At 41.8% G+C, this 23498-nt stretch overlaps 1 protein-coding gene across 1 annotated transcript in view; it reads left to right on the plus strand.

Moving 5' to 3' along the window:
- Positions 1–23498, plus strand: part of TFEB (transcription factor EB) — a 75759-nt gene that overhangs the window by 47497 nt on the left and 4764 nt on the right. Inside the window, exons 2-7 of the mRNA XM_069756350.1 lie at positions 4107–4324; positions 8556–8810; positions 16626–16706; positions 16820–16940; positions 18703–18759; positions 19340–19415. Of these exons, the coding sequence (XP_069612451.1) occupies positions 4130–4324; positions 8556–8810; positions 16626–16706; positions 16820–16940; positions 18703–18759; positions 19340–19415 (785 nt within the window). The 5' untranslated portion in view covers positions 4107–4129. The remainder of the gene's footprint in view (positions 1–4106; positions 4325–8555; positions 8811–16625; positions 16707–16819; positions 16941–18702; positions 18760–19339; positions 19416–23498) is intronic.

Below are 23498 nucleotides of genomic sequence, written 5' to 3' on the forward strand. Positions count from 1 at the left end.
TCTCTATAGCTGTATAATCAGTACTGGGAAGCGCTGACGGTGCGTCCTCCTCCATACACAGCTGTCATCAGGAGCTGCATGGTCATAGAAGACCCAGACAGCTCTTAATTTCCCCTGGAACTAGTGCAAATATCTCAACCCAAGTTACAAGGGAAATAAAACTAAAATATTTAAATGGTCTTTCATGATCTCATGTGGGGCACAAGGTGTTATATGTTGGTTAAAATAAACCAATAACGGGTAACATAGAAGTAAATTGAAGTAAAAAGGCCAAATTGTATTTGCCTCTCCCCATTTAAAAACAAAAAATATTTGTATAAAAATATTTCTGCCAGAATGGGGAACAAATTGTTAAATGTGTTTTTAATAATTCTTTGTGAACTTAAAAAAAAAAAGTAACAAAGTTTCCTTTTTTCCACCAATGTAGCTCAATATCAGCGAACCCACCCCCCACCCCCGCCCCCGCCCCAAAAAAAAGAACAATGACATAAAAATGAAACCCCATGTATCATGGAAAAAGAGGATGCGAAGGTCCCTTGAATATCGGAACAAGGAAAAAATGTTGGCTAATTAAATATGTGCTCGGAAAAAAAAACAGAATGTGCCTGATTTTGAATTGGTTAAATATGGGTTTTTTTTTGTTTTTTTTACATTTCCGACCATAACTTTATCCTGTATTTAATCTTCATCAGTAACTATGTATGAATTAGCAGATTTGCCCATCAGCACAAAAATCCATTTGTATTATTATATGGCATTGTTTCCTCATGTAAGGCACGAGACTCAAATACACCTCTGTATTAGTATTTCATCCCAGATTGTTCTACATGCGCATGATATGAGCAATTTGTATTATTATTATTTTTTTCCTCATTTGTGAATTTAGTGACCTCTAGTGGTAAAAATCAGGAGTGACGAGTCAGAGAGAAGTGATCACTTGGTGGTTTCCTTATCTTTTCATTTCAATGGAGAGTTATGCAGACGTTTATTAGTGGTGTTTACCTGCGTGATTCCAGCCACCTCGTGATCCAGTTACTCTACAGGTTATACCGGGAGTAACCTATGCAGAATTACTGATTTTTCTATTTTGCAGGCACTCCTCTATTGCAGGTATGTTACTGTGGTGGGTCTTGTCTTTTCAGCTGCATTAGGGGGAGCTGACCAATTTGACCATAACATTTTTTAGAAGTGGGAAGCCCTCCTATTGTACCTCTTAACAGCTACAAAAACAAAATGAGAATGCAGCAACCACATCCCTGCGGAGTGCTTTCAAAAACTGTGTGCAGCTGTACCTATAGGAATTGATCGCAGCATTGTTTCCACTCGACATGCCTAAAACCTATATGTGGCATTGATAGAATAATTCAGATCTTAAGTTTGAACTTTAACACTCAAGTCATAATAATGGGTCAGATATTTAGGTGAACAAAGCCATATTTATGGTCATTAAAAAGGAGCCATTAGTAAAAATTCGATCCATACTGTTTGTTCTCTCACCACTGATAACTCTGCGGCTGTTCTTAGTCTGTTCCTTGTTTTGGCAGAAAACATACACTGTATGGGGGGAAAAACGGGGTTATGCGTTCTACAAATTTTACTTATCTAGCTACTTTCCATGCAGATTGAATGAGCGGTGTCCTTCGTATCTGTTTGACTGTGTAATAAAACTCCTAGTAATTTAGAAAACGGAATCCTTTACAAAAGGCCTCTTGAAAGTATACTTTGTATCCTTCATTCCTACTTTAGGTCAAATCTGTTGGTTGTAGACTTGGCTTATGATGGTCGCATGCAATACCTTTTTGTACCAAAGATCAAACGTCTTGAGAAAGCACAAACCATGTGCTTTGCCAGATTGATCTATACTGGTCTTTTTGTATATAACCATTTTTTTTTTTTTTTATGGCAATTGTTATTTGAACCTAAGGAAGGTACAAACTATGCGCCAAAGCGAGTTATTGTCTTCCCAATAAATATGCTCCATCTGCACGAGTTGCACTTTGGATTACTTTCTATTCAGGATTGCCCAACTTATCTACTTGCTATATGTGACCATTTGGATTTCGGGTCAAACTTCACTTTTTGTTGATTTTCCTCCAGCAAGGAACAAACTGTGACATTCTGCAATTTTTCAATACCTCGTGATTGTTTATTTGCTGAATTCCAGTGGCATTGATTTTTGCAATAAGTGAAGGTTTGTACTTTCAGTTTATCAATACAAAATCACAAACTTCAAAGCTAGCAGCCTCAGGCCTCATTTAGATGACCGTAGTGCTGGTGAATTTTGGCATCCTTCTTACGACCAGCTAGTTTGAGTGCCGCGTTGCTCAACATGCTAATGTTAGTTCATGTCCTTTAAAAACCTCCTTATGGACCCAACTGGGTGACATAATACAGATGCTAAAGGGAGCCCGCATTACGTATGTCTATATGAGGCTTTAGTGTTCTACTTTGCAGAATGCTTTTTTGCTCATAATGTTGTGTATGTATAAGATCTCAGTAATATTCAAGTCTAAAGACTGTGAAGGCCAGTCTAAACAGTAATCTTTGTTTTTGGTAAGTAGCTCAAGGTTGCATTTGAAGTTTGTTTTGGGTCCCTCTCTTCTTGGAACAATCAACATATTTTTCAGTTTATTAAGTGACTGTGGGACGTTATCAAAATCCATTTCTATCTCTATCCAAGTGTCACACAACCGCAAAGCATTACAATACGCTTTTCTTAAAAAAACAAAAAACAAACAAAAACGACACATTTCTGCTCTTTTTCTTCCTGTTTGTACCACAGACAGAAGCAGCAGAGGCATGGGAAACATTATACAGCAGTGCTGAGTTATGTTGCTGTGAATCCAACTCAGTATTTATGTAAAGCAGTTACTTGAAGCTGCAGCACAGTCTCACTGCTGAGTGTTCCTCACTCTTCCTCCTCCCCCTGCTCCTTTCCATAGAGTATAATAGGAGGTGTACCCTGTTAATTTTTGTGCTTGCAGGCTGTCTTGCTTTGTCCAAGACCATTTTGTGCTGTTTTATCAGATTGGATGACGCAAACCTTAACCCCACTTGAACATGCATTTTGTTCCGCACTGGAGCCTTGCATGGTGAGTGTTCATACAGGCTCAGAGGTTATTGTTATCTTTGAAACCGTTATTGATTCCAGGACTGTCTGGAACTCTCCAAAGGTGGTCCTTGGCTCTTGGACAGCTCTGATTCTTTCCAGTCCTGAAACCCTGCGGGGGAGCACATGGTCGTGGCCGGTTTATGGTGCAATTATTTTCTTTACACTTCTGAATTATGGCCCCCACAGTGCTTACTGTAAACTTCAGTAGTTTGGAAATTCTTCTGTAACCAATGCCATCAGTATGTTTTGCAACAATAAGGTTGCAGAAGTCGTGAGATGGCTCATCGGTTTTACCCAGCATGAGATGTTTCCTATGTGGCACCTTGGTAATGAGACACCTTTTTATAGGTCATCAGTTGAATAAGCTGATATTCTTTTTCACTAAGTGGCAGGATTGCTTTCTATTTGCTAATAGATTTCATCTGGTGTCGTGATTTTCCATGGCCTTTTCACCTTTTTCTGCGTGTTTTCAATACTTTTTCCCTGTGCCATTTCTCATTACACATAATTTAGATTTCTTTGTGGATTAGATGGGTTGTTACTAGTGATGAGCGAACATGCTCGGATAACGTTTTATCCGAGCATCTGGATGTGCTCATATATTATGTTCGAGTCTGCGCAGCTGCATGATTTGTGGCTGTTAGGCAGCCTCAACACGTCAGGATTTCTAACAAACAAGCAATCATTGCATGTGTTCAGGCTGTCTACCAGCCACAAATCATGCAGCTGCGGGGACTCGAACATAATATACGAGCACTCCCAGATGCTTGGATAACACCTGAGCACGTTTGCTCATCGCTAATTGTTACGGACCTCAGGTGAGAATTTTATGTCAATAGCACCTTTAGAAATAATTTACTTAGAAAACTGACCTATTGAATACTTTTTTCACCTGCTGTACAAAGCCACACAACACCATTCTGACTCTGTGATTGTGCTGAGATATTGGGGTCACTATTAACTAGTCTGTTTTTGCTCCAAATCTTTCTTGTAGGGGTTATAAAGTGACCTTCCACCATGGCATACAGAATTGGTCTTCGTATGCAGCTGATGAAAGAACAGGCTCAGCAGGAAGAGCAGCGTGAACGAATCCAGCTACAACATCAGCAGCATTTCATACCGCATCACATAATGCCTTCCACTTCTTCGCCTGCCATCAATACGCCTGCCTCTTTTCAACCTCCACCACCAGTTCCGATGGAGGTCTTGAAGGTAAAAATGCCAGTGTTAAATTTTATGCAGAAGTAAAATCCATGACACAAATCTTCTTCAGAACTGCATAGTGGGTATGGTATTTAAAAATTGATCTGTGACATGCAAGTGGGTTTTTGAAAAACCTTTTTTGTTTGCAGAAAGTTATTATTTTATTTTTTTTTAATAAAAATATTTAGTATTTATGCCCTTGTTGTGCAAAAGATTGAGGCAGGCCTTGAAAAAAAGGTGTATTCTAATGTTATGAAATGGGTAGACTGCATAAAAGTAAGCACGTTTGCAACGGACTTTCCTTTTCTATGTACTGTCATTCTCCTGCTGTGAGAGCTTGTATCTAGTCTAGTCTACAGCTTGTTGCCAAAGGTCAGCAACCAGAGCCTGGTCAAGTATGCGCAGTAGCTACAGTCCAGGCTTAGACTTTAAAGGGGTCATCCAGTACTTTTTATGTTTATGATCTGTCTTCTGGCAAAAATGAAGAGACCACCACATCAAAACCCTGTCATGGGCAGTCCAATCTCCAGACCTGAATCCCATTGAAAACCTCTGGAATGTAATCAAGAGGATGATGGATAGTCACAAGCCATCAAACAAAGAAGAACTGCTTACATTTTTGCACCAGAAGCAGAAAGACTGGTGGACAGCATGCCAAGACGCATGAAAGCTGTGATTAAAAAATCATGGTTATTCCACAAATATTGATTTTAAAACATTAGTATTGATGTATCTAAATGATTATGAACTTGTTTTCTTTGCAGTATTTGAGGTTTGAAAGCACTGTTTTTTTTTTTTTGTTTTTTTTTTTAATATTGACCATTTTTCTTTGTCAGAAAAAAAATAAAAAAATGTATTGCTTGGAAATTCGGAGACATGTTGTCAGAAGTTTATAGAGCAAAAGAACAATTTACATTTTACTCAAAAATATACCTATAAGAGAAAAATCAGACAAACTGAACATTTTGCAGTGGTCTCTTAATTTTAGGCAGAGCTGTATGTCATCAATATCAGATTTGGGTGCCCCTGAGGAGGCCAAATGAGATTATGAGCGGAGCAGCGCAGCTCCAGCTGTCACCGAGAACAGCTGATCGGTGGGCGGTCTTCTTTGTCTTACCCCCCCCATCGATCTGATATTGCTAACCTACCTTAAGGTTTAGGCCATCAATATAAAAGCTATGAAGAACCCCTTTAACTGCTGAGTTACCGCATTTAGTTGCTCACTTTCCACTGATTCTCGGCTCTGGATGGAGCTCTTATCAGTCCTGCAAAATCACAATACCTTGGCCTGCACCATCAGCATTTTCCAGATTAATTCTCCTAATTACTACTTTCGCTTTCTGAAATTGTGTACTTGTTCAAGGGCCCCAAAATTTGTATATGCAAATATAGTAAGAACAGTGGAGGGCGCACTGTGATACAATCCCGGCCACCTGATCTGGTATAGACTTGTTGTTGCACAATGAATATTACTTTGTATAGATATTGGATACTCTTTTCTACCTTGTATTAGGCCTATTGGGAATGTGTAATATATTTAGGGTTATATGGCGTCTCTACATACTAGCTAACAGGGTATGCAGTGTGCCCATATCTCACATGTGCATGTCTTTGTCGGTTCCCTCCCCCGTTTCCATGTACTCCTATTTAACAATAATTACTTTTTGTATTTTTTGATAAAACATCTTTCTTGGAATTTTGATTTTTTTTTTTTTGGTAGTTTAAATATAGTAAGAACAGTGTAGATTTAAGAACAAGCACTGAAAGACCATTATTGTCTCTCAGTACCTTAAAGGGAAACTGTAAAGTTAAAAAAACACACAATTAACCTGCATTTATGGGGTCAATATGCAGATTAGCAGCAATTTGAAGCATTGCTACTGCACTCCCAGCAGTCTTTTGCTTTGTCACAGCAACGCGGCTTCAGTCACCGCTCAGTACACAGTGAATGGAGCTGGAACCACTGCCTTGGTGCTGATACATGGCAGAGCCAGCTGTCAGTTCTGGGGCAAGGTTACAGCCACTCACTTTGTGCCTGAAGCTCCACCAGTCGCTCATCTATGACTGAAAGCTGGAGGCTGCTGAGAGGAATGAAGCTAATTTCCTCCAGGCAGCCAGGCTTTCAGTACTGCAGCCACACTGAAATGCAACCATCAGACCAGAACTATCAATCAAGGCAAAGTGGCAGCCTACCAACAACATGGAAGTAAAGAGACTGAAATGCTGTGTGCTGCTCAAGAAACTTGAGAAAAACATTTGAATAGTCTGCATTTTAAGTGATAAAAAGGAATAAACAAAAGAGAATGTTACATCTAAACAATATTTGGTGTGACCACCCTTTGCTTTCAAAATGGCATCAAAGCATCAATTCTTGTAGGCACACATGCAAACAGTTTTTGAAGGAAATCTGGAGAGAGGTAGTTCCAAACATCTTGGAAAATTAACCACAGATATTCTGTCAATGTATCTTTGTTCAGATCCTTCTGCTTTTTCATGTAATCCTAGACAGACTCAATGAATAAGTTCATGGCTGTGTGAGGGCCCATATCAGCACTTCTAGAACTCCTTGGTCTTCCTTTTGAATATAGTTTTTTTTTTTTGTTAATGACATTTGCTTTATATTTGGTGGTGTTATCCTGCAGCAGTATATATTTGGAGCCAAACCGAAACCCTCCTGATAAAATTGCATGATGGATAAGTATCTGCCCTTCATTGCTCAGCATTGAAGACACAAAAAAACAGGCAACATTGAGGTTTGAAGATGCAGTTAGCCGAGGAAATTTAGTATATCAGATGAAAGACCTCTTGCTTACTTCCCATAAAAATCAGAAGATATTCAGCAGTGTCAGCTCAGTACTGGAAGCAACAAGTGAGATCCAGCTACACTCGACTTCTGTTAGGTGAAGTTAGGCCAGTGGTAGTCTTCATGGAATAATTGTGGTCGAAAACTCTACCTTCGACATGGAAACAAGGTCAAGTGATTCAACTAGGCACAAAAACATAGGAACTAAGTACAGAAAAATAACAGCAGGGGCACTGGACTGAGGAATCAAAATGTGAAATATATAGCTTGTAACAGAAAACAGTTTGCCAAACGGCAGGAGAGGTACAATAATGAGTCTATGGGGAATGGAGGTTCCTTGTAAGTTTGGGGCTGGATTTCACTAAGCGAAGTTGGGGATTTCGTCAAGAATAATGGTGCCATCAATCCTGAGAAATGCAGGCAGATTCTTAACCATCATAGACATCAGATTGGCCCCAAATTTATTCTACTTCAGGGTAACCTTCCCAAACATATAACCAATGTCATTAGGAAATATCTTAAGCTTTAAAGGAGTAGTCCTGGAAGTGATTAGGATATTGACCGTGACGTCATCTAAGGTCCTTCGCTCAATTCATCCTCAGGAACGGAGGCTGCCGCTTGCACCGCTGAGAGCTGGGGGCCGTCAGAGGGTAAGTATATCCCATATTTTTATTTTTTTATTTTTTTTTTTACATGAATATGGATCCCAGGGCCTGAAGGAGAGTCTCCTCTCCTCCAGACCCTGGGAACCATCCGGACAGCACACTTCGTATAAGATGACCCCCGTCTTATACGGCGAGTATATCCCAAACTCCATATTTTATATGGAAAAGTTGGGGGTCGTCTTGTACACCCAGTCGTCTTATACCCCAGAAAATATGGTATTTGAAATGCTTGCTTATATAGTGCCACAGCACTTTACAGACATTGTCATCACCAATTGTTTCCATTGGGGCTCTCAAAGTTCCCGATTGGTATGTACGGTATTTTGGATGATGGAGGAAACTCTACTAAGACGCTGTCTTTGGTCAGATTTAAGCCCAGGTCCCAAGTGCTGCACTGCTATGCTGTTCTATCTCAAATGTCATAAACCTGGACACCTTTTTGGTTTAAAATGTTTTTTCCCCTGTATTAATTTATGAGTCTTTCCAAGAAACTCACTTCTCAGACATTTGTTTGTGGCCTATTCCTGGATTTGACCTAAAGGTGTAATAGTTGTGGGTCTCGCCTCTGGGATTGCATGTTTCTTGAGAATTGGGGTACACTGGTTGTTTCTTGCTTTCCCTGAAAAAGGAGAGGTGGTTTCACATGTTCTGCCCTCTCAATTTTTATGGGAAGTTGTATATGGTAATTTTAAAAAAAAAAAAAAAAAAAAAAAAAAAATACAACAAGCATTTTAAGATAATTCTAACTATTTAAATCTTTTGTCTACCACAGGTTCAGTCCTACTTGGAGAACCCAACTTCTTACCATATACAACAGTCTAGAGACAAGAAGGTTCGAGATTATCTATCAGACACTTATGGAAACAAATTCGCCTCCCAAATAAATCCACTCAGACTGTCTCCAAAACCCCCTCCTGCTCCAACTTCTCCTGCCCACCGCCAAGCACGCCTTTCATCTTCAGCAGGAAACAGTGCACCTAACAGTCCCATGGCCAGAATGAACCTGTGCTCTAACCCAGAAAGAGAGGTGAGTGATTACCGTGTATTGTCTACCAGGCAGTGTTTGCCTGGGTTCCACTTACAGTGGGGAAATAACGTATTTAGTCAGCCACCAATTGTGCAAGTTCTCCCACTTAAAAAGATGAGAGAGGCCTGTAATTGACATCATAGGTAGACTACAACTATGAGAGTCAAAATGAGAAAACAAATCCAGTAAATCACCTTGTCTGATTTGGCAAGATTTATTTTTGCAAGTTATGGTGGAAAATAAGCAATTGGTCATCAACAAAAGTTCATCTCAATATTTTGCTATGTATCCTTTGTTGGCAATGACAGAGGTCAAGCGATTTCTGTAAGTCTTCACAAGGTTGGCACACACTGTTGGTGGTATGTTGGCCCATTCCTCCATCTCCTCTAGAACAGTGATGTTTTGGGCCTGTCACTGGGCAACACGGACTTTCAATTCCCTCCAAAGGTTTTCTATGGGGTTGAGATCTGGAGACTGGCTAGGCCACTCCAGGACCTTCATATGCTTCTTACGAAGCCACTCCTTCGTTGCCCTGGCGGTGTACTTCGGATCATTATCATGCTGAAAGACCCATCCACGTTTCATCTTCAGTGCCCTTGCTGATGGAAGGAGGTTTGCACTCAATATCTCACGATACATGGCCCCATTCATTCTTTCATATACACCAATCAGTCATCCTGGTTCCTTTGCAGAGAAACAGCCCCAAAGCATGATGTTGCCACCCCCATGCTTCACAGTTGGTATGGTGTTCTTTGGATGCAACTCGGCATTCTGTCTCCTCCAAACATGACGAGTTTTGTTTCTACCAAACAGTTCTACTTTGGTTTCATCAGACCGAATGACATTCTCCCAGTACTCTTCTGGATAATCCAAATGCTCTCTAGCAAACTTCTGATGGGCCCAGACATGTACTGGCTTAATCAGGACCTGAGTCTCTGGTGGCGTAGTGTGTTACTGATGGGAGCCTTTATTACGATGGTCCCAGCTCTATGCAGGTAATTCACTAGGTCCCCCTGTGTGGTTCTGGGATTTTTACTCACCATTCTTGTGATCATTTTGACCTCACGGGGTGAGATCTTGCGTGGAGCCCCAGATCGACGGAGATTCAGTGGTCTTCTATGTCTTCCATTTTCTTATTATTGATCCCACAGTTGATTTCATCACACCAAGCTGCTTGTCTATTGCAGATTCAGTCTTCCCAGCCTGGTGCAGGGCTACAGTTTTGTTTCTGGTGTCCTTTGACAGTTTTTTGGTCTTTACCATAGTGGAGTTTGGAGTGTGACTGTTTGAGGTTGTGGACAGGTGTCTTTTATACTGATAACAAGTTCACGCAGGTTCCATTACTACAGGTAATGAGTGGAGGACAAAGGAGCCTCTTGAAGAAGTTACAAGTCTGTGGGAACCAGAAATCTTGCATATTTTTAGTTGACCAAATACTTATTTTCCACCATAATTTGAAAAATAAATCTAGCCAAATCTGACAAGGTAGTTTTCTGGATTTTTTTTTTCTCATTTTGACTCTTAGTTGTGGTCTACCTATGATGTCAATTACAGGCCTCTCTCATCTTTTTTTAGTGGGAGAACTTGCACAATTGGTGGCTGACTAAATGCATTTTTCCCCACTGTATGTCTCATATGATAACTATCTAGTTCATATCTGCAAATTTTTATTCATTACATAGTGAAATGCGTTGCGAACAGTAAAACGTAAAAATGAGCAATGTAGATCAAAATGAATATCCCATGAAGGTCTGGATTTGGAATGATATGTGAAATCAAAGTGGAAAATCAAATGTCAAGCTGATCCAACTTCAGTGGAAATGCTTCAAGACAAGGAAATGATGCTCAGTAGTGTGTTTATGGCCTCTACGTGCCTATATTACCTCCCTAAATAGCCTGGGCATGGTCCTGATAAGGTGGCGAATCTCCCCCAGACCTGGATGAAGGCATCAGTCAACTCCTGGACAGTCTGGTGAAAAATGGTGTTGGTGGGTGGAACAAGACATGGTGTTCCAGATGTGCTTGATTGGATTCGGGTCTGGGGAACAAGTAGGCCAGTCCATAGCTTCAATGCAGTAACTGCTGGCATAATTCAGCCACATGAGGCCTAGCATTGTCATACATCACAAAGAACCCAGGGCACCTGCATAATGTCTCACAATGGATCTGAGGATATCATCCCGGTATCTAATGGCTGTTAGCGTACCGCTGGCTAGTACATGGAGGGCTGTGTGTTTTCCTCCAAAGAAATGCATCCCCACACCATTACTGACCCACTGCCAAATGTTCATGCTGGAGGATATTGCAGGCAGCAGAACGTTCTCCACGGCGTCTCCAGACTCACATCTGTCACATGTGCTCTGTGTGAACATTCCTCAATGAAGAGCACAGGGCCCCAATGTTGACTCTGCCAATATTCGTGTTCTCTGGCAAATGCCAATCGCCCTGCATGGTGTTGAGCTGTAGGCACAACATCCACTTGTAGACAGCGGGCCCTCATGGTGTCTGTTTCTGAATGTCGGAGTAGACATGTGGATGTTAGTGGCCTGCCGGAGGTCATTTTGCAGGGCTCTGGCACTTCTCCTCCTGTTCCTCCTTGCACAAAGGAGAAGGTAGCGGTCTTGCTGCTGGATTATTGCTCTCCTGTGTCCTCCTCCATATCTCCTGGGCTCTGCTCCATGCTCTAGACACTGTCCTAACAGATACAGCTACCCTTTTTGCCACAGCTCGCATTGATGTGCCATCCAGGATGAGCTGCACTACCTGAAAAGCTTCTGAAGGTTGTAGACACTGCCTCATGCCACTTTATAATAACTCTAGGAGTGAGAGCAATGACAAAATGCAAAAGAGACCAACACAGACAAAGAATGAGAACAGAGAAATGGTCTGTGGTCACCCCCTGCAGTACCACTCCTTCTATAGCGGTTGTCTTTGTAATTGCCTATCATCGCTATCTGTTGTCTGTTCCATTTGCACAACAGCAAGAGACATTGATTCACTGTTGGTGTTGCTTTATAACTGGACAGGTTGGTTTCACAGAATTGTGATTGACTTGGAGTTACATTGTGTTATTGAAGTGTTGCCTTTTATTGTTTTGAGCAGTGGTGACCAGGTAATGAAGGAGGCCAGGACAGTATCTCGTTCACTCACTAATAGAAATCTTTATTTGTGCAATTTCTTTTAGAAGGTTGACCCATTGGGTTTTTGTTTGGGGTTCTGACCATGTCCAGAACTAATAAGGTATCAAGTGTCATGGCAATAAAACAAAAAGGTTAAAATATACGTTTTTGTTTTGTTTTTTCAATAAAACAGGCATAATCTCCTTGACTACTCCACAATGCTTTAAGTCTACCCAATATTACTGTTTTTTTTCCAATAAAATAAGCTTTCTTTTCCTATTCTCCATAATTTAAACCTTTTTTTTATATTAAAATAATTCATTTTTTTTCTTAATTTTCTCGTGTTTATCTTCCTTTTTCTTCTTTCCTTCTCAATCCCCACCTTACCACCTCCTTCTTTTTTTTTTTTTTTTCTTTTTTATTAAAAATTTTCTTCTCAGTTACCGTATATACTCGAGTATAAGCCCTCCTTGGCTTATACACGAGTCAATTGTCACAGAAAACCGGCGGGGTAGTGGCGGAGCAGCAGGTTCGAGGCAGGAGCCGGCGGCTGTGGCTTAAGCCTGTGCCACTGCTAAAGAGAAATTAAAGGGCCACTGTCACCCCCTCCAGCCGTTATAAACTAAAAGAGCCACCTTGTGCAGCAGTAATGCTGCATTCTAACAAGGTGGCTCTTTTAGTTTTTGGTGCATGTAGTCCCAAAATAAAGCGTTTTATAACTTCTCCAAAATACCTGTCTTTCGCCAGGGAGGCAGGTCCTCACCCCCCCCCTGCTTGAAACGCCACACTGCCGTCACTCAAACCTTCAGGGGCTCCGGGCGCCGCCCGCTCCGCGCCGTTTTCACATGAAATCCGGCGCCTGCGCTGTGTAGTACTGTCTGGTGCAGGCGCAGTGAGCACTGGCCGTCTGACGTCACAGCCAGGCTTGCAGACTGCGCCTGTGCGGCCGCCCTGCCTATGAATCCCAGCCCCGCACTGTGCATAATGCATAACACACTGCGGGGCTGGGATTACCAAGGTGGGTGGCCGCACAGGCGCAGTCTGCAAGCCTGGCTGTGACGTCAGACGGCCAGTGCTCACTGCGCCTGCACCAGACAGTACTACACAGCGCAGGCCTTAATGAGCGGGGCCACGTGATCGCTCGGCCACATGAGATGCAGCGAGGGCGCACAGGAAGGTAAGTAGATGCTTGTTTTTTTAATAGGAGCCATGCATACAAGGATAGGTGATAAAAAGCCTTGCATACAAGGATGGGACGGGAGAAGCCATGCCATACAACAGGGGGAACAATGCATTCCAGGACAGGGATGAGGGCACAATGCATACCCGGCTTTTACTCAAGTCAATAAGTTTACCCAATATTTTGTGGCAAAATTAGGTGCCTCGGCTTATACTCGGGTCAGCTTATAATCGAGTATATACGGAACTTACTCCAGCTCTAGTGGCTCATACCACTAAAACACAGTCCCGGCATACTAACGGCAACAGCTAGTTCGATCTTTTCCCTCTCTTTTTATTGTTAATAAACACCCATACCCACCACTATTTCTGCTCTTTTTTTATTTTTTATAATGTACTGTCTTTTTATTCCCGCATTCTTATAAGTTGAACCTTATCATTGTGATTGATGAAGAGGTTTGATCACCTTGTAAAGCCCTGAGAAAACCGCATCCATACAGCATCAGGTCTCCTATTGTATTTTGGATCTTCAGCAGATCGGGTTTTATATCCACTTCCATCGCCAAGCTTAAAAAAGTTAAAAGGCAGAGGAAGAACTCTGTATTGTAGAAAACTGGCTATGTTTCAGGATATTGCATCTCAACGAGAGCAAAACGCTTGAATCAAAATTGTACACTCAGGCATCCCCACTATATGTGAAGCATGGTCACCAACATAAGTCATAAACTTCATGAAAGGTGTTAGAGCTTGGCTTCTGTATTACAGTATTGTGCAAAGTAATTAATCTTTTAAAATTGTTAATTGTTTTGTTTTTATGAACAAAAGAGAGGATTTATATTTAACATTTGGTGTGACCATCTTATGAAACCTGTGCCTTCAAAGCGGCATCAGTTCTTCTGGATAGACTTGTACCACGAACAGCGTCCAATTGCTGCACAGGTGACTTGAATGCAACTATAAAGGAGGACGTGTGCCCTGTAAGTGTAGAAAAACAAGGAACAAGCTTATTAAAGTTTGGATTTGATATCTGAAAAACAGTATAGTGCTTACACAGTAACAAAGACATGCATACAATAAATAAAATACAAACCTTTCTTACGGCTTGGATCAGGCAGAGGAGTCATTGTGTAAATTAGTATAGATCTACAATTCACGTGGTCTCTCCTGGGTGTGACAATCATGCAGCCAAGAGGTATCACATTAGGTTAGGTTCCCAGCAAAGAAGGACGCCTTGTCATTGGCTGCTGGGCACACGTAAATTGGCCAATTTATGTGCAAAGTATCATCACTTTAACTTGTTTTTTCTAGCGCAGCAGTGCAATTCCAATTTCATATATTCCATGTTTGCATGCTATAGCGTTACATAGTGCAGTTTTAATTTGTTTGCTAGTTACATATGGAAGTGGCTCTCTTGAAGGGAACCTGTCACCAGGTTTGGCCGATATGAGTTATAATGCTGTATATAAGCCCCCGATTCGACCTGTAAGAGAATAAAAATAACTTTTATTATACTTACTTGGAGGTGGTCTGGTCCGAGGGGTGTCGGTCTTCTTGCGATGCCGACCTCCTGCTTGCTTCATGTGGATGACACGTCCCTGCGTCATCCACACAGGCTCCCCGGCATCACGCTCCTTTCCTCCTGGTACCTACGCACTGCAGGACTTTGCTCTGCCCTCAACAGGGCAGATAAGTACGCCTGCGGAGGAGCGCGATGTCGGGGAGCCTGTGTGGATGACGCAGGGACATGTCATCCACATGAAGCAAGCAGGAGGACTGGGATCATAAGAAGATAGGAGGTGCCGGACCAAGAAGAGCAACACCCCTTGGACCACCCGATAGGTAAGTATTATAAAAGTTATTTTTCTTCTCTTACAGGTCAGGTTGGGGTCAGATATACAGTATTATAAAACGCTGTATACAAGCCCTGATAGGGGGTGGCCATAACTCGTATCAGCCAAACCTGGTGACAGGTTCCCTTTAACTTGCAACTGTTCACACCAGTTTTTCTGTTTGGAAGTGACGGTCAGTCTTTGAGATTTGTTTTCACCCAGTATTAAGCCTCACGCAGATATTTCTGTTTCGGCTAATGATTGTATTTCATCCTACACATGAAAATGGTAATTGTGAGACTATGCGCACATGTTGCGGATTTTGCTGTGCAGCTGTTTTCCATGCGTTGTACAGTACCATGTAATAGTATGGAAAATCAAATCCGCAGCGCACATGCTGCGGGAAAAAATGTGCGGAAACGAAGCGGTGTTCCGCAGCATGTCAATTCTTTGTGCGGATTCCGCAGCGGTTTACACCTGCTCCTCAATAGAAATCTGCAGGTGGAATCCGCACGAAGTCCGCGGGTAATCTGCAGTGCGGTTTACCTGCGGATTTTGCAAAAACATTGCGGAAAAATCCGCACACCAATCCACAACGTGTGCACATAGCCTGATGATCACATCATCACGTGTATCTAGAAGAATTGATGCTGTTCTGAAGGCAAGGTTTGGTCACAGCAAATAGTTTGTTTTTATCAATATAATATATAATAATAATTTTTATTTATATAGCGCCAACATATTCCGCAGCGCTTTACAAATTATAGAGGGGACTTGTACATACAATAGACATTACAGCATAACAGAAATACAGTTCAAAACAGATACCAAGAGGAGTGAGGGCCCTGCTCGTAAGCTTACATACTATGAGGAAAAGGGGAGACACGAGAGGTGGATGGTAACAATTGCTATAGTTATTCGGACCAGCCATAGTGTAAGGCTTGGGTGTTCATGTAAAGCTGCATGAACCAGTTAATTAATTTTTTTTTTTTTTTTTAATATAGGCCACACAGGGATCGTTAGGTTAATGCATTGAGGCGGTAGGCCAGTCTGAACAAATGAGTTTTTAGGGCACGCTTAAAACTGTGGGGATTGGGGATTAATCGTATTATCCTAGGTAGTGCATTCCAAAGAATCGGCGCAGCACGTGTAAAGTCTTGGAGACGGGAGTGGGAGGTTCTGATTATTGAGGATGCTAACCTGAGGTCATCAGCGGAGCGGAGGGCACGGGTAGGGTGGTAGACTGAGACCAGAGAGGAGATGTAGGGTGGTGCTGAGCCATGGAGTGCTTTGTGGATGAGGGTAGTAGTTTTGTACTGGATTCTTGAGTGGATGGGTAACCAGTGTAATGACTGGCACAATAGAAATCAAATCCATAACACTTCTATTTTTTTTTAAAAAAAAAGCATTCTTACATTGTATCATTTTTTTCTGCACCTGCCTAACACTTTTGCACAGTACTGTACAAGTGCATACTGTAAAATACTTTCTTAGATTGTTCCACACAAACATTGATGCTTCAGACTTCAAGGACCCTTCTTCACCTTTGGATTAGGTGGTTGAACAAATAATTATTCTTTATTTTAATAAATTATGTTGGTGTGGGTACATATTTGTACATTGTGTGTGTATAAATACGTGAGTATTGACGGAGTAAGTGACAATCAATCTTTGCTGCCTCTTTTCAGATGGATGAAGTCCTTGATAACATCATAGGTCTAGATGACATGTTTGTGTACACAGAACCTGCCCTGTCCATGCCAAACACGGTATGTATGTTTCTGAGTGAGTGAGATTGGGTAGATCGCATGTCTGGTCTAATTGCATAAATCATTTTTCTTCACTGTTGCATTACTTCTGTCCTCATCCTTCTTGTTTGCAGCTTTCTTTTTCCAGTAGCCACTTGGGCCTGTACAATGAGAATTCGCAGCTAAATGATACTGTTGTAGGTGTCACCAGCAATTCCTGCCCAGCAGACCTGGCTATAAAGAGGGAACTTACAGGTACTATAAAAGAGCATGCATTATATCTAATTCTGTACATAAACTTACATCCGAACTCTAACATTTTATCATAAGAAAATACTAGGTGCCTAGGACATTGACTGCAAGTAGAGGTGTTAAAACATAGAAATCAATTTGTGTATGATGAATGAGCCGGCATCTAGGTATTACTTATAGTAATTGTATTGCAAAAAACAAACCGGCTAAATGGTCACTTTATTTATTTTATCTGAAATCTGTTTTTTTTTGGTGTGTATACTGAGGTATGTTGAGGACATGACTACCAATGAACTGTCCCGTGCATTGCTCATGGCTAGGAAATTAATGGCTCAATATTGGATCAGGTCCCTACAATCCCGGAGATTATATATAAAATCAACTGGTTACTGAATTTGCAAAGGGGCATTTAATTACAAAAAAAACAATGATATTCCAAGCTTTCTGCCCCACGAATTGATGGATCATGGTTGGCATCAAGAGAGTTAGAGGGATACCGTTGAGGTTTTTTTTTATTTATTTTAAAGCACTAGGTCTAAGTAGTACATCAATTCAAGATGCATTATATTTCTTGAATTGACTTTTTCCAACTAACTTGTACTTATCTGTATTTAACCTGTCCTAACAGTAACCAACAATATTTTCTCCTATCGAGCTTTTTTTTTTTTTTTTTTTTTTTTCCCTTTTTTTCTCTGTAAATGTCCTTTAAGTTTGAAAATGTTCAATTAAGATCTGACTTAAAAAGTTATGTGATCACAACTGTGCGGGAAACTCCTTTAATTCAAGCAAGACTATGGAGAAGGGCACAGAATGAGTGGAAGAGACAGTGCTGCTGCTTTCTTGCATGTGTTTATCTCCCTCCCCCAGTGCTGGATTTACAGCTACACTGCTCTGTACTGTTGTGTAGAGATGAGCGAATATGTTCGTAAATGATTGCCGAATCCAATTTTGCCATCATCATGCCATATTGGTACTCTATTCCTGCCGAATGTATGTTTAACGATAGTTTCCGAACATATTCGCTCATTTCTTCTCCCATTGACTCCAGTGGCGTTCGGCAAATATTACAAATACAATATTCGCCGGCGATCGTAATCCGAACCAAATATTGAAAAATTTGCTCAACTCTACAGCTGTGTAATGTCCTCCATTTCTGTAACATATGCTATACAGAGATAGACGAGCAGGAATTCCTCATGTCTCCTCTTCTCTGTACTGTGTATTGGAGACTACATAGCGGCTAAATCTCTCCCCATTGGCTCAGAGGCAACTGAAAATTGGAGTTGGAGCATGGAGAGGTATAAGGAGAGGATGGTAAACTGCTGCGAGACTTCTCTAGTGGCAGCTTATCTCCAGGGGGAACAAAGGATCAGGCATGTAAACTCGAATTGCTCTCCTTTTCTTCCCTAATGTGAAGCTTTGGGCAAGATTTAGGAGGTTGACCTTTCCTGGCAATAATGACAGATTCATGTAAATTTACTGTAATGTGTATAGGAACTTTTATCACCTTTTAGATTTCTTGCCTCGATTGATTTTAATTTTTTTTCCCCCAGCTATTAAGCCAGAATCTGACATGCTGGCTGCTAGTAAAGCCTGCAGCTGCCCTCTCCCTGGCAGGCACTTTAATTTACATGTACATCAATTTACAACATGATGTTTAAAAACAAAGTATTAACAATCTGTATCCCTTTTAACCTAGACATAACAAACCATTGGAGCCACAGTATTGTCCTGGCTAACTTTGTTTTGTTTATTATGCTTACAGATGCTGACAAGCGCGCCCTCGTCCGTGAACGTCAAAAGAAGGACACGCATAACATGAGTACGTCATAGCCTACCTTTTGCGGCATTCTACTTGATGAGCATCACAAGGCATTTAGACTGCTCTTGACTACAGTTTAAAGGTGTTGTCCACTACTAGGACCACCCCTTCTCATTCCTCATGTTTGGCCCTGTTAAAATAAAAACACCTATTCTCTCAGACAACGCTGTTCTAGGGGTGTTGGCACTCGGATTCCCGGGACCTCACATGAGGTTGTTACGTCACCAGAGCCCGGCGCCCAGTCACCGTCCCCGCCTTCAGACATTGAATATCAGCAGGTAGCCAGGGCTGTGGCTGCTCTGACTTCCTCTTGATGGTTGTCTGGAGGCGGGGACAGCGCTGATTGGGAGCAGGGGTCACATGTCATAACCGCACGCGAGTCCTGGGAACACAAGTGCAGACACCATTGGAACGCCACCAGCACAGAAGGTGACTGATTGTATTTATTTTCCCTGGCCCAAACATGAGGAATGAGAGGGGATTGTCCTAGTTGCGGACAACCCTTTTTACCTGTTTTTAAAATTAACAAGATGGATGAAAAGCTTTAATAATTACTGAATCACTTTTTGTCTGTTTTCAGTTGAAAGAAGACGACGCTTTAACATCAATGATCGGATAAAGGAGCTTGGAACTTTAATCCCAAAGACGACTGACCTGTACGTTGCTTAATAAAACTAAAACCAGTTGCAATGTAGATAAATATTTGCCGATCGTCACCTGTTTAAGAGGTTAAGAAGGTCTCTATATTTGTAGAGATTGGGGCGTACAGCAATGTTTATGATGTATAGGAAACCACTTTAAAAAATAAAAAAAAATCCATAAAGCGATTGCATATAACGAAGACATGCAAAGCAAAGATCATTGAGGTTGAAACATGTTACTACGGTCTTCTTTTGCTTGGTTTTTTGGTGAGTCTCTGGACCAGGAAATGTTGTTGCATGCACCCATATGTTGGATATGGAATTGTAGATTGTGCTACTTCTGCCTCGTATTATGATCTGCCATCACTTTATGATCAGTGTGGATCGACATCTGGTTCTGAACAGTCCTGAGAGACAACTGCACACTGCCAATATAGTGCTGCGTTCCCCTCTAATTTTTGCCTGCACAGCAGTACTTCATGCCATCTGGCCATGTAGGGAACTGCAACCAGATCCCTTTATATAAATTGGACAATGCTGTCGATGGGGACTTCTGATCAGTAAGATAACAGTGATGGCGACTCAGTGCTGCACTTGGCTTGTGGCCACGTCACTCTCAAGTTCAGTAGAAGTCCCAAAGCTCACAATGTGCTTTCATTTTCTGAAATTGCAAAATCCTTTCAGACTTTTCAAAAGCAGTTTTCCTGTGGAATGATTTCAGTTTTTTAAAAAATTCAAGTCCTTTAAAAAAAAAATTGAAATGACATTTTAAAACCTTAAGTTGTAGTCAACATTTTTAATTACAGCCTGTAAAAAAAAAAAAAAAAAATTCATGTAATATGTAGTAGTGTTTTGCAAAACTGCACATTCCTATGTTTGCTAACCAAATACAAGACGAAAAAAAGTTTTAACACTGAAAACAAAGAAATTGCACAAATGGCAGCCTTTGTTCAGTTTAATACAGAGGACCAGACTACGAATAACCTGTGATTAATTTGAAATTACACTCCCCTATCCCCACCTTGTCTGTGTTCACGTTATTTTAATTCGCCTAATGGTGGCTTTGCTTAAAAAGACAATTTTTATTTTCTGCTCCTAGCTGCTATCGTGAAGCGCAAGCAGTGTAAGGCTATGTGCACACATCGCGGATTTGGCTGCGGTGTACAGTACCATGTAAACCAATGGAAAACCAAATCCGCTGTGCACATGCTGCGGAAAATTCCACTCAGAAAGGCAGCGATTTATTTTCCGCAGCATGTCAATTCTTTGTACGGAATCTGTAGCGTTTTACAACTATATTCCATTTTAGGTATCCGCAAGTGTAAAAACGCAGGCGAAATCTGCAGAAAACCCACAGGGAATCCTCAGGTAAAACCCAGGTCATTTTACCTGTGGATTCTACAGAATCCGCGTCTAAAAACCCGAAATAGAATCTGCAATGTGTGCACATACACTAAATGATGCAAGACTCCAAAAACATTAAGGCTAGGTTCACATTGCGTTAGGGCAGTCCGTTTAGCGCATAGCGCTATGGACTGCGCTAACGCAATGTCCCAAAAGGGATCATGTTTGCTGTTCCGCTAGCATTGATGCCCGATATGCGCTAGCGAGGAATGGACCGCGAACGCTGCACGCAGCGTTCGCGGTCCGTCACTCAAATGACGGCACATTGCTATCGCGCGCCCAGTGTGGGCGTGCGCTAGCAATGCGTTTGCGATTACAAACAATGACGGCGTTAACTGACTACGTTACACCGCGGTGTAACGTAGTCCGTTAAACGGGTTCATATAACGTAATGTGAACCTAGCCTAACATCCCAGCTTCAACAGAAAGACATTTGCTGCTCATTGAACCTTAGGTAGAGAACCTTCCAAGGTGTGGTTGAAAGAGAACCCTATGAAACTTGGTGTGAAATGTGGCATAAAAAAAACCAACACCCTGAGATCTTCAGCCGGAGTTCAATCCATTACACGTGGTTAACAAAATATGGCCAGGGAGGACCAGACTGCTTACAGAAAGTCTTAAAATGAGAAATTGCGTTTTGCCAAAATTAACATAAACAAGCCTCAATTCTTCTCTGAAAATATTGAATTGCGTGTATTGGGCAAATGAAATCAAACTAGCGCTCGAAATGAAGCCTATAAAGAAAAATGCATCTTGCCTACAGTGAAACAGCGGAGCATCCATAATGATGTGGGGCTAAGTTACTACCATTTGTGAGTTGAGGCTAGGTCAATCAGAATTTTTTTTTTTTTTACATGGATTTTGAAGTGGATCTACTTTGAAGTCAACATAAGTGTATTCAAGGAATATTGTGAATCTATATAAAAATCTGTGTGAACCTAGTCTTAATTGTTATTCAGGGATGGCAAACTCAGATACGCAGAGGGCCAAAATTAAAAGCTTGGACAAAGTCACGGGCCAACCTTGATATTTATTAGAAAAAAATTACTATAATTGAGTAAATTTTCTTATCCGATATAACAAACTTTTTCATATGGAAATAAACTTAAATGGGTTGTCCCTTGAACAAAGTACATTTTAATTAATAGATCTTAAAATGAAACCTTGGAATATGTTATGTAAAAGCCGTACATGGCATATGCCCCGTGGCCTAATTTAAATATGTAATAAGAGAGAAAAAAAAACCTTGAATAACATAGATAATAAAGTATGATGCAAACAAAAGTGCCCCAAACACAGTATGATACCCCCACAGTACCCTCCACATGCATGGTATTATGACACTACTGTACCCCCTCCCTCAGTCCCCCCGACAAAAAATGGTAACACCATCACAGTATGATTCTCCAACTGTAATCCTCATATAGTGCTTCATGTAGTATAATGGCCACAAAGTCCTCCATACAGTATAATTGTCCCACTTAGTCATCCATACAGAATAAGGCGCCCTGCATTGCCTTGCATACATTATAATGGCCCCACGTAGTGATCCACGCAGTATAACCACAAAAAGTGCTCCACACAGTGTAATAGGCCCTACATAGTGCTCCACAAAGTATGACCACTAAAAGTGCTGCACACAGTGTATTAGGCCCCATATGGTGCTCCACACGGTGTAATAGGCCCCACATGGTGCTCCACCCAGTGTAATAGGCCTCACATGGTGCTCCACACAGTGTAATAGGCCCCACATGGTGCTCCACACAGTGTATTAGGCCCCATATGGTGCTCCACACAGTGTAATAGGCTCCACAAAGTATGACCACAAAAAGTGCCGTTATCTCCTTTACGCAGCTCTCTGCAGTGCGGTGATCTCCTTTATGCTGCTCCCTGCAGTGCGGTGATCTCCTTTACACAGCTCCCTGCAGTGCGGTAATCTTCTATACACAGGTCCCTGCAGTGCGGTGATCTCCTTTACGCAGCTGCCTGCAGTGTGGTAATCTTCTATACACTGCTCCCTGCAGTGCGGTGATCTCCTTTACGCAGCTCCCTGCAGTGCGGTGATCTCCTTTACACAGCTCCCTGCAGTGCGGTAATCTTCTATACACAGCTCCCTGCAGTGCGGTGATCTCCTTTACACAGCTCCCTGCAGTGCGGTAATCTTTTATACACAGCTCCCTGCAGTGCGGTGATCTCCTTTACACAGCTCCCTGCAGTGCGGTAATCTTCTATACACAGCTCCCTGCAGTGCGGTGATCTCCTTTACACAGCTCCCTGCAGTGCGGTAATCTTCTATACACAGCTCCCTGCAGTGCGGTGATCTCCTTTACACAGCTCCCTGCAGTGCGGTAATCTTCTATACACTGCTCCCTGCAGTGCGGCGATCTCCTTTACACAGCTCCCTGCAGTGCGGTAATCTTCTATACACTGCTCCCTGCAGTGCGGTGATCTCCTTTACACAGCTCCCTGCAGTGCGGTAATCTTCTATACACTGCTCCCTGCAGTGCGGCGATCTCCTTTACACAGCTCCCTGCAGTGCGGTAATCTTCTATACACTGCTCCCTGCAGTGCGGCGATCTCCTTTACACAGCTCCCTGCAGTGCGGTAATCTTCTATACACAGGTCCCTGCAGTGCGGCGATCTCCTTTACACAGCTCCCTGCAGTGCGGTAATCTTCTATACACTGCTCCCTGC

The sequence above is a fragment of the Ranitomeya imitator genome, chromosome 3 (genome assembly GCF_032444005.1).
Source record: "Ranitomeya imitator isolate aRanImi1 chromosome 3, aRanImi1.pri, whole genome shotgun sequence".
Classification (NCBI taxonomy): domain Eukaryota; kingdom Metazoa; phylum Chordata; class Amphibia; order Anura; family Dendrobatidae; genus Ranitomeya; species Ranitomeya imitator.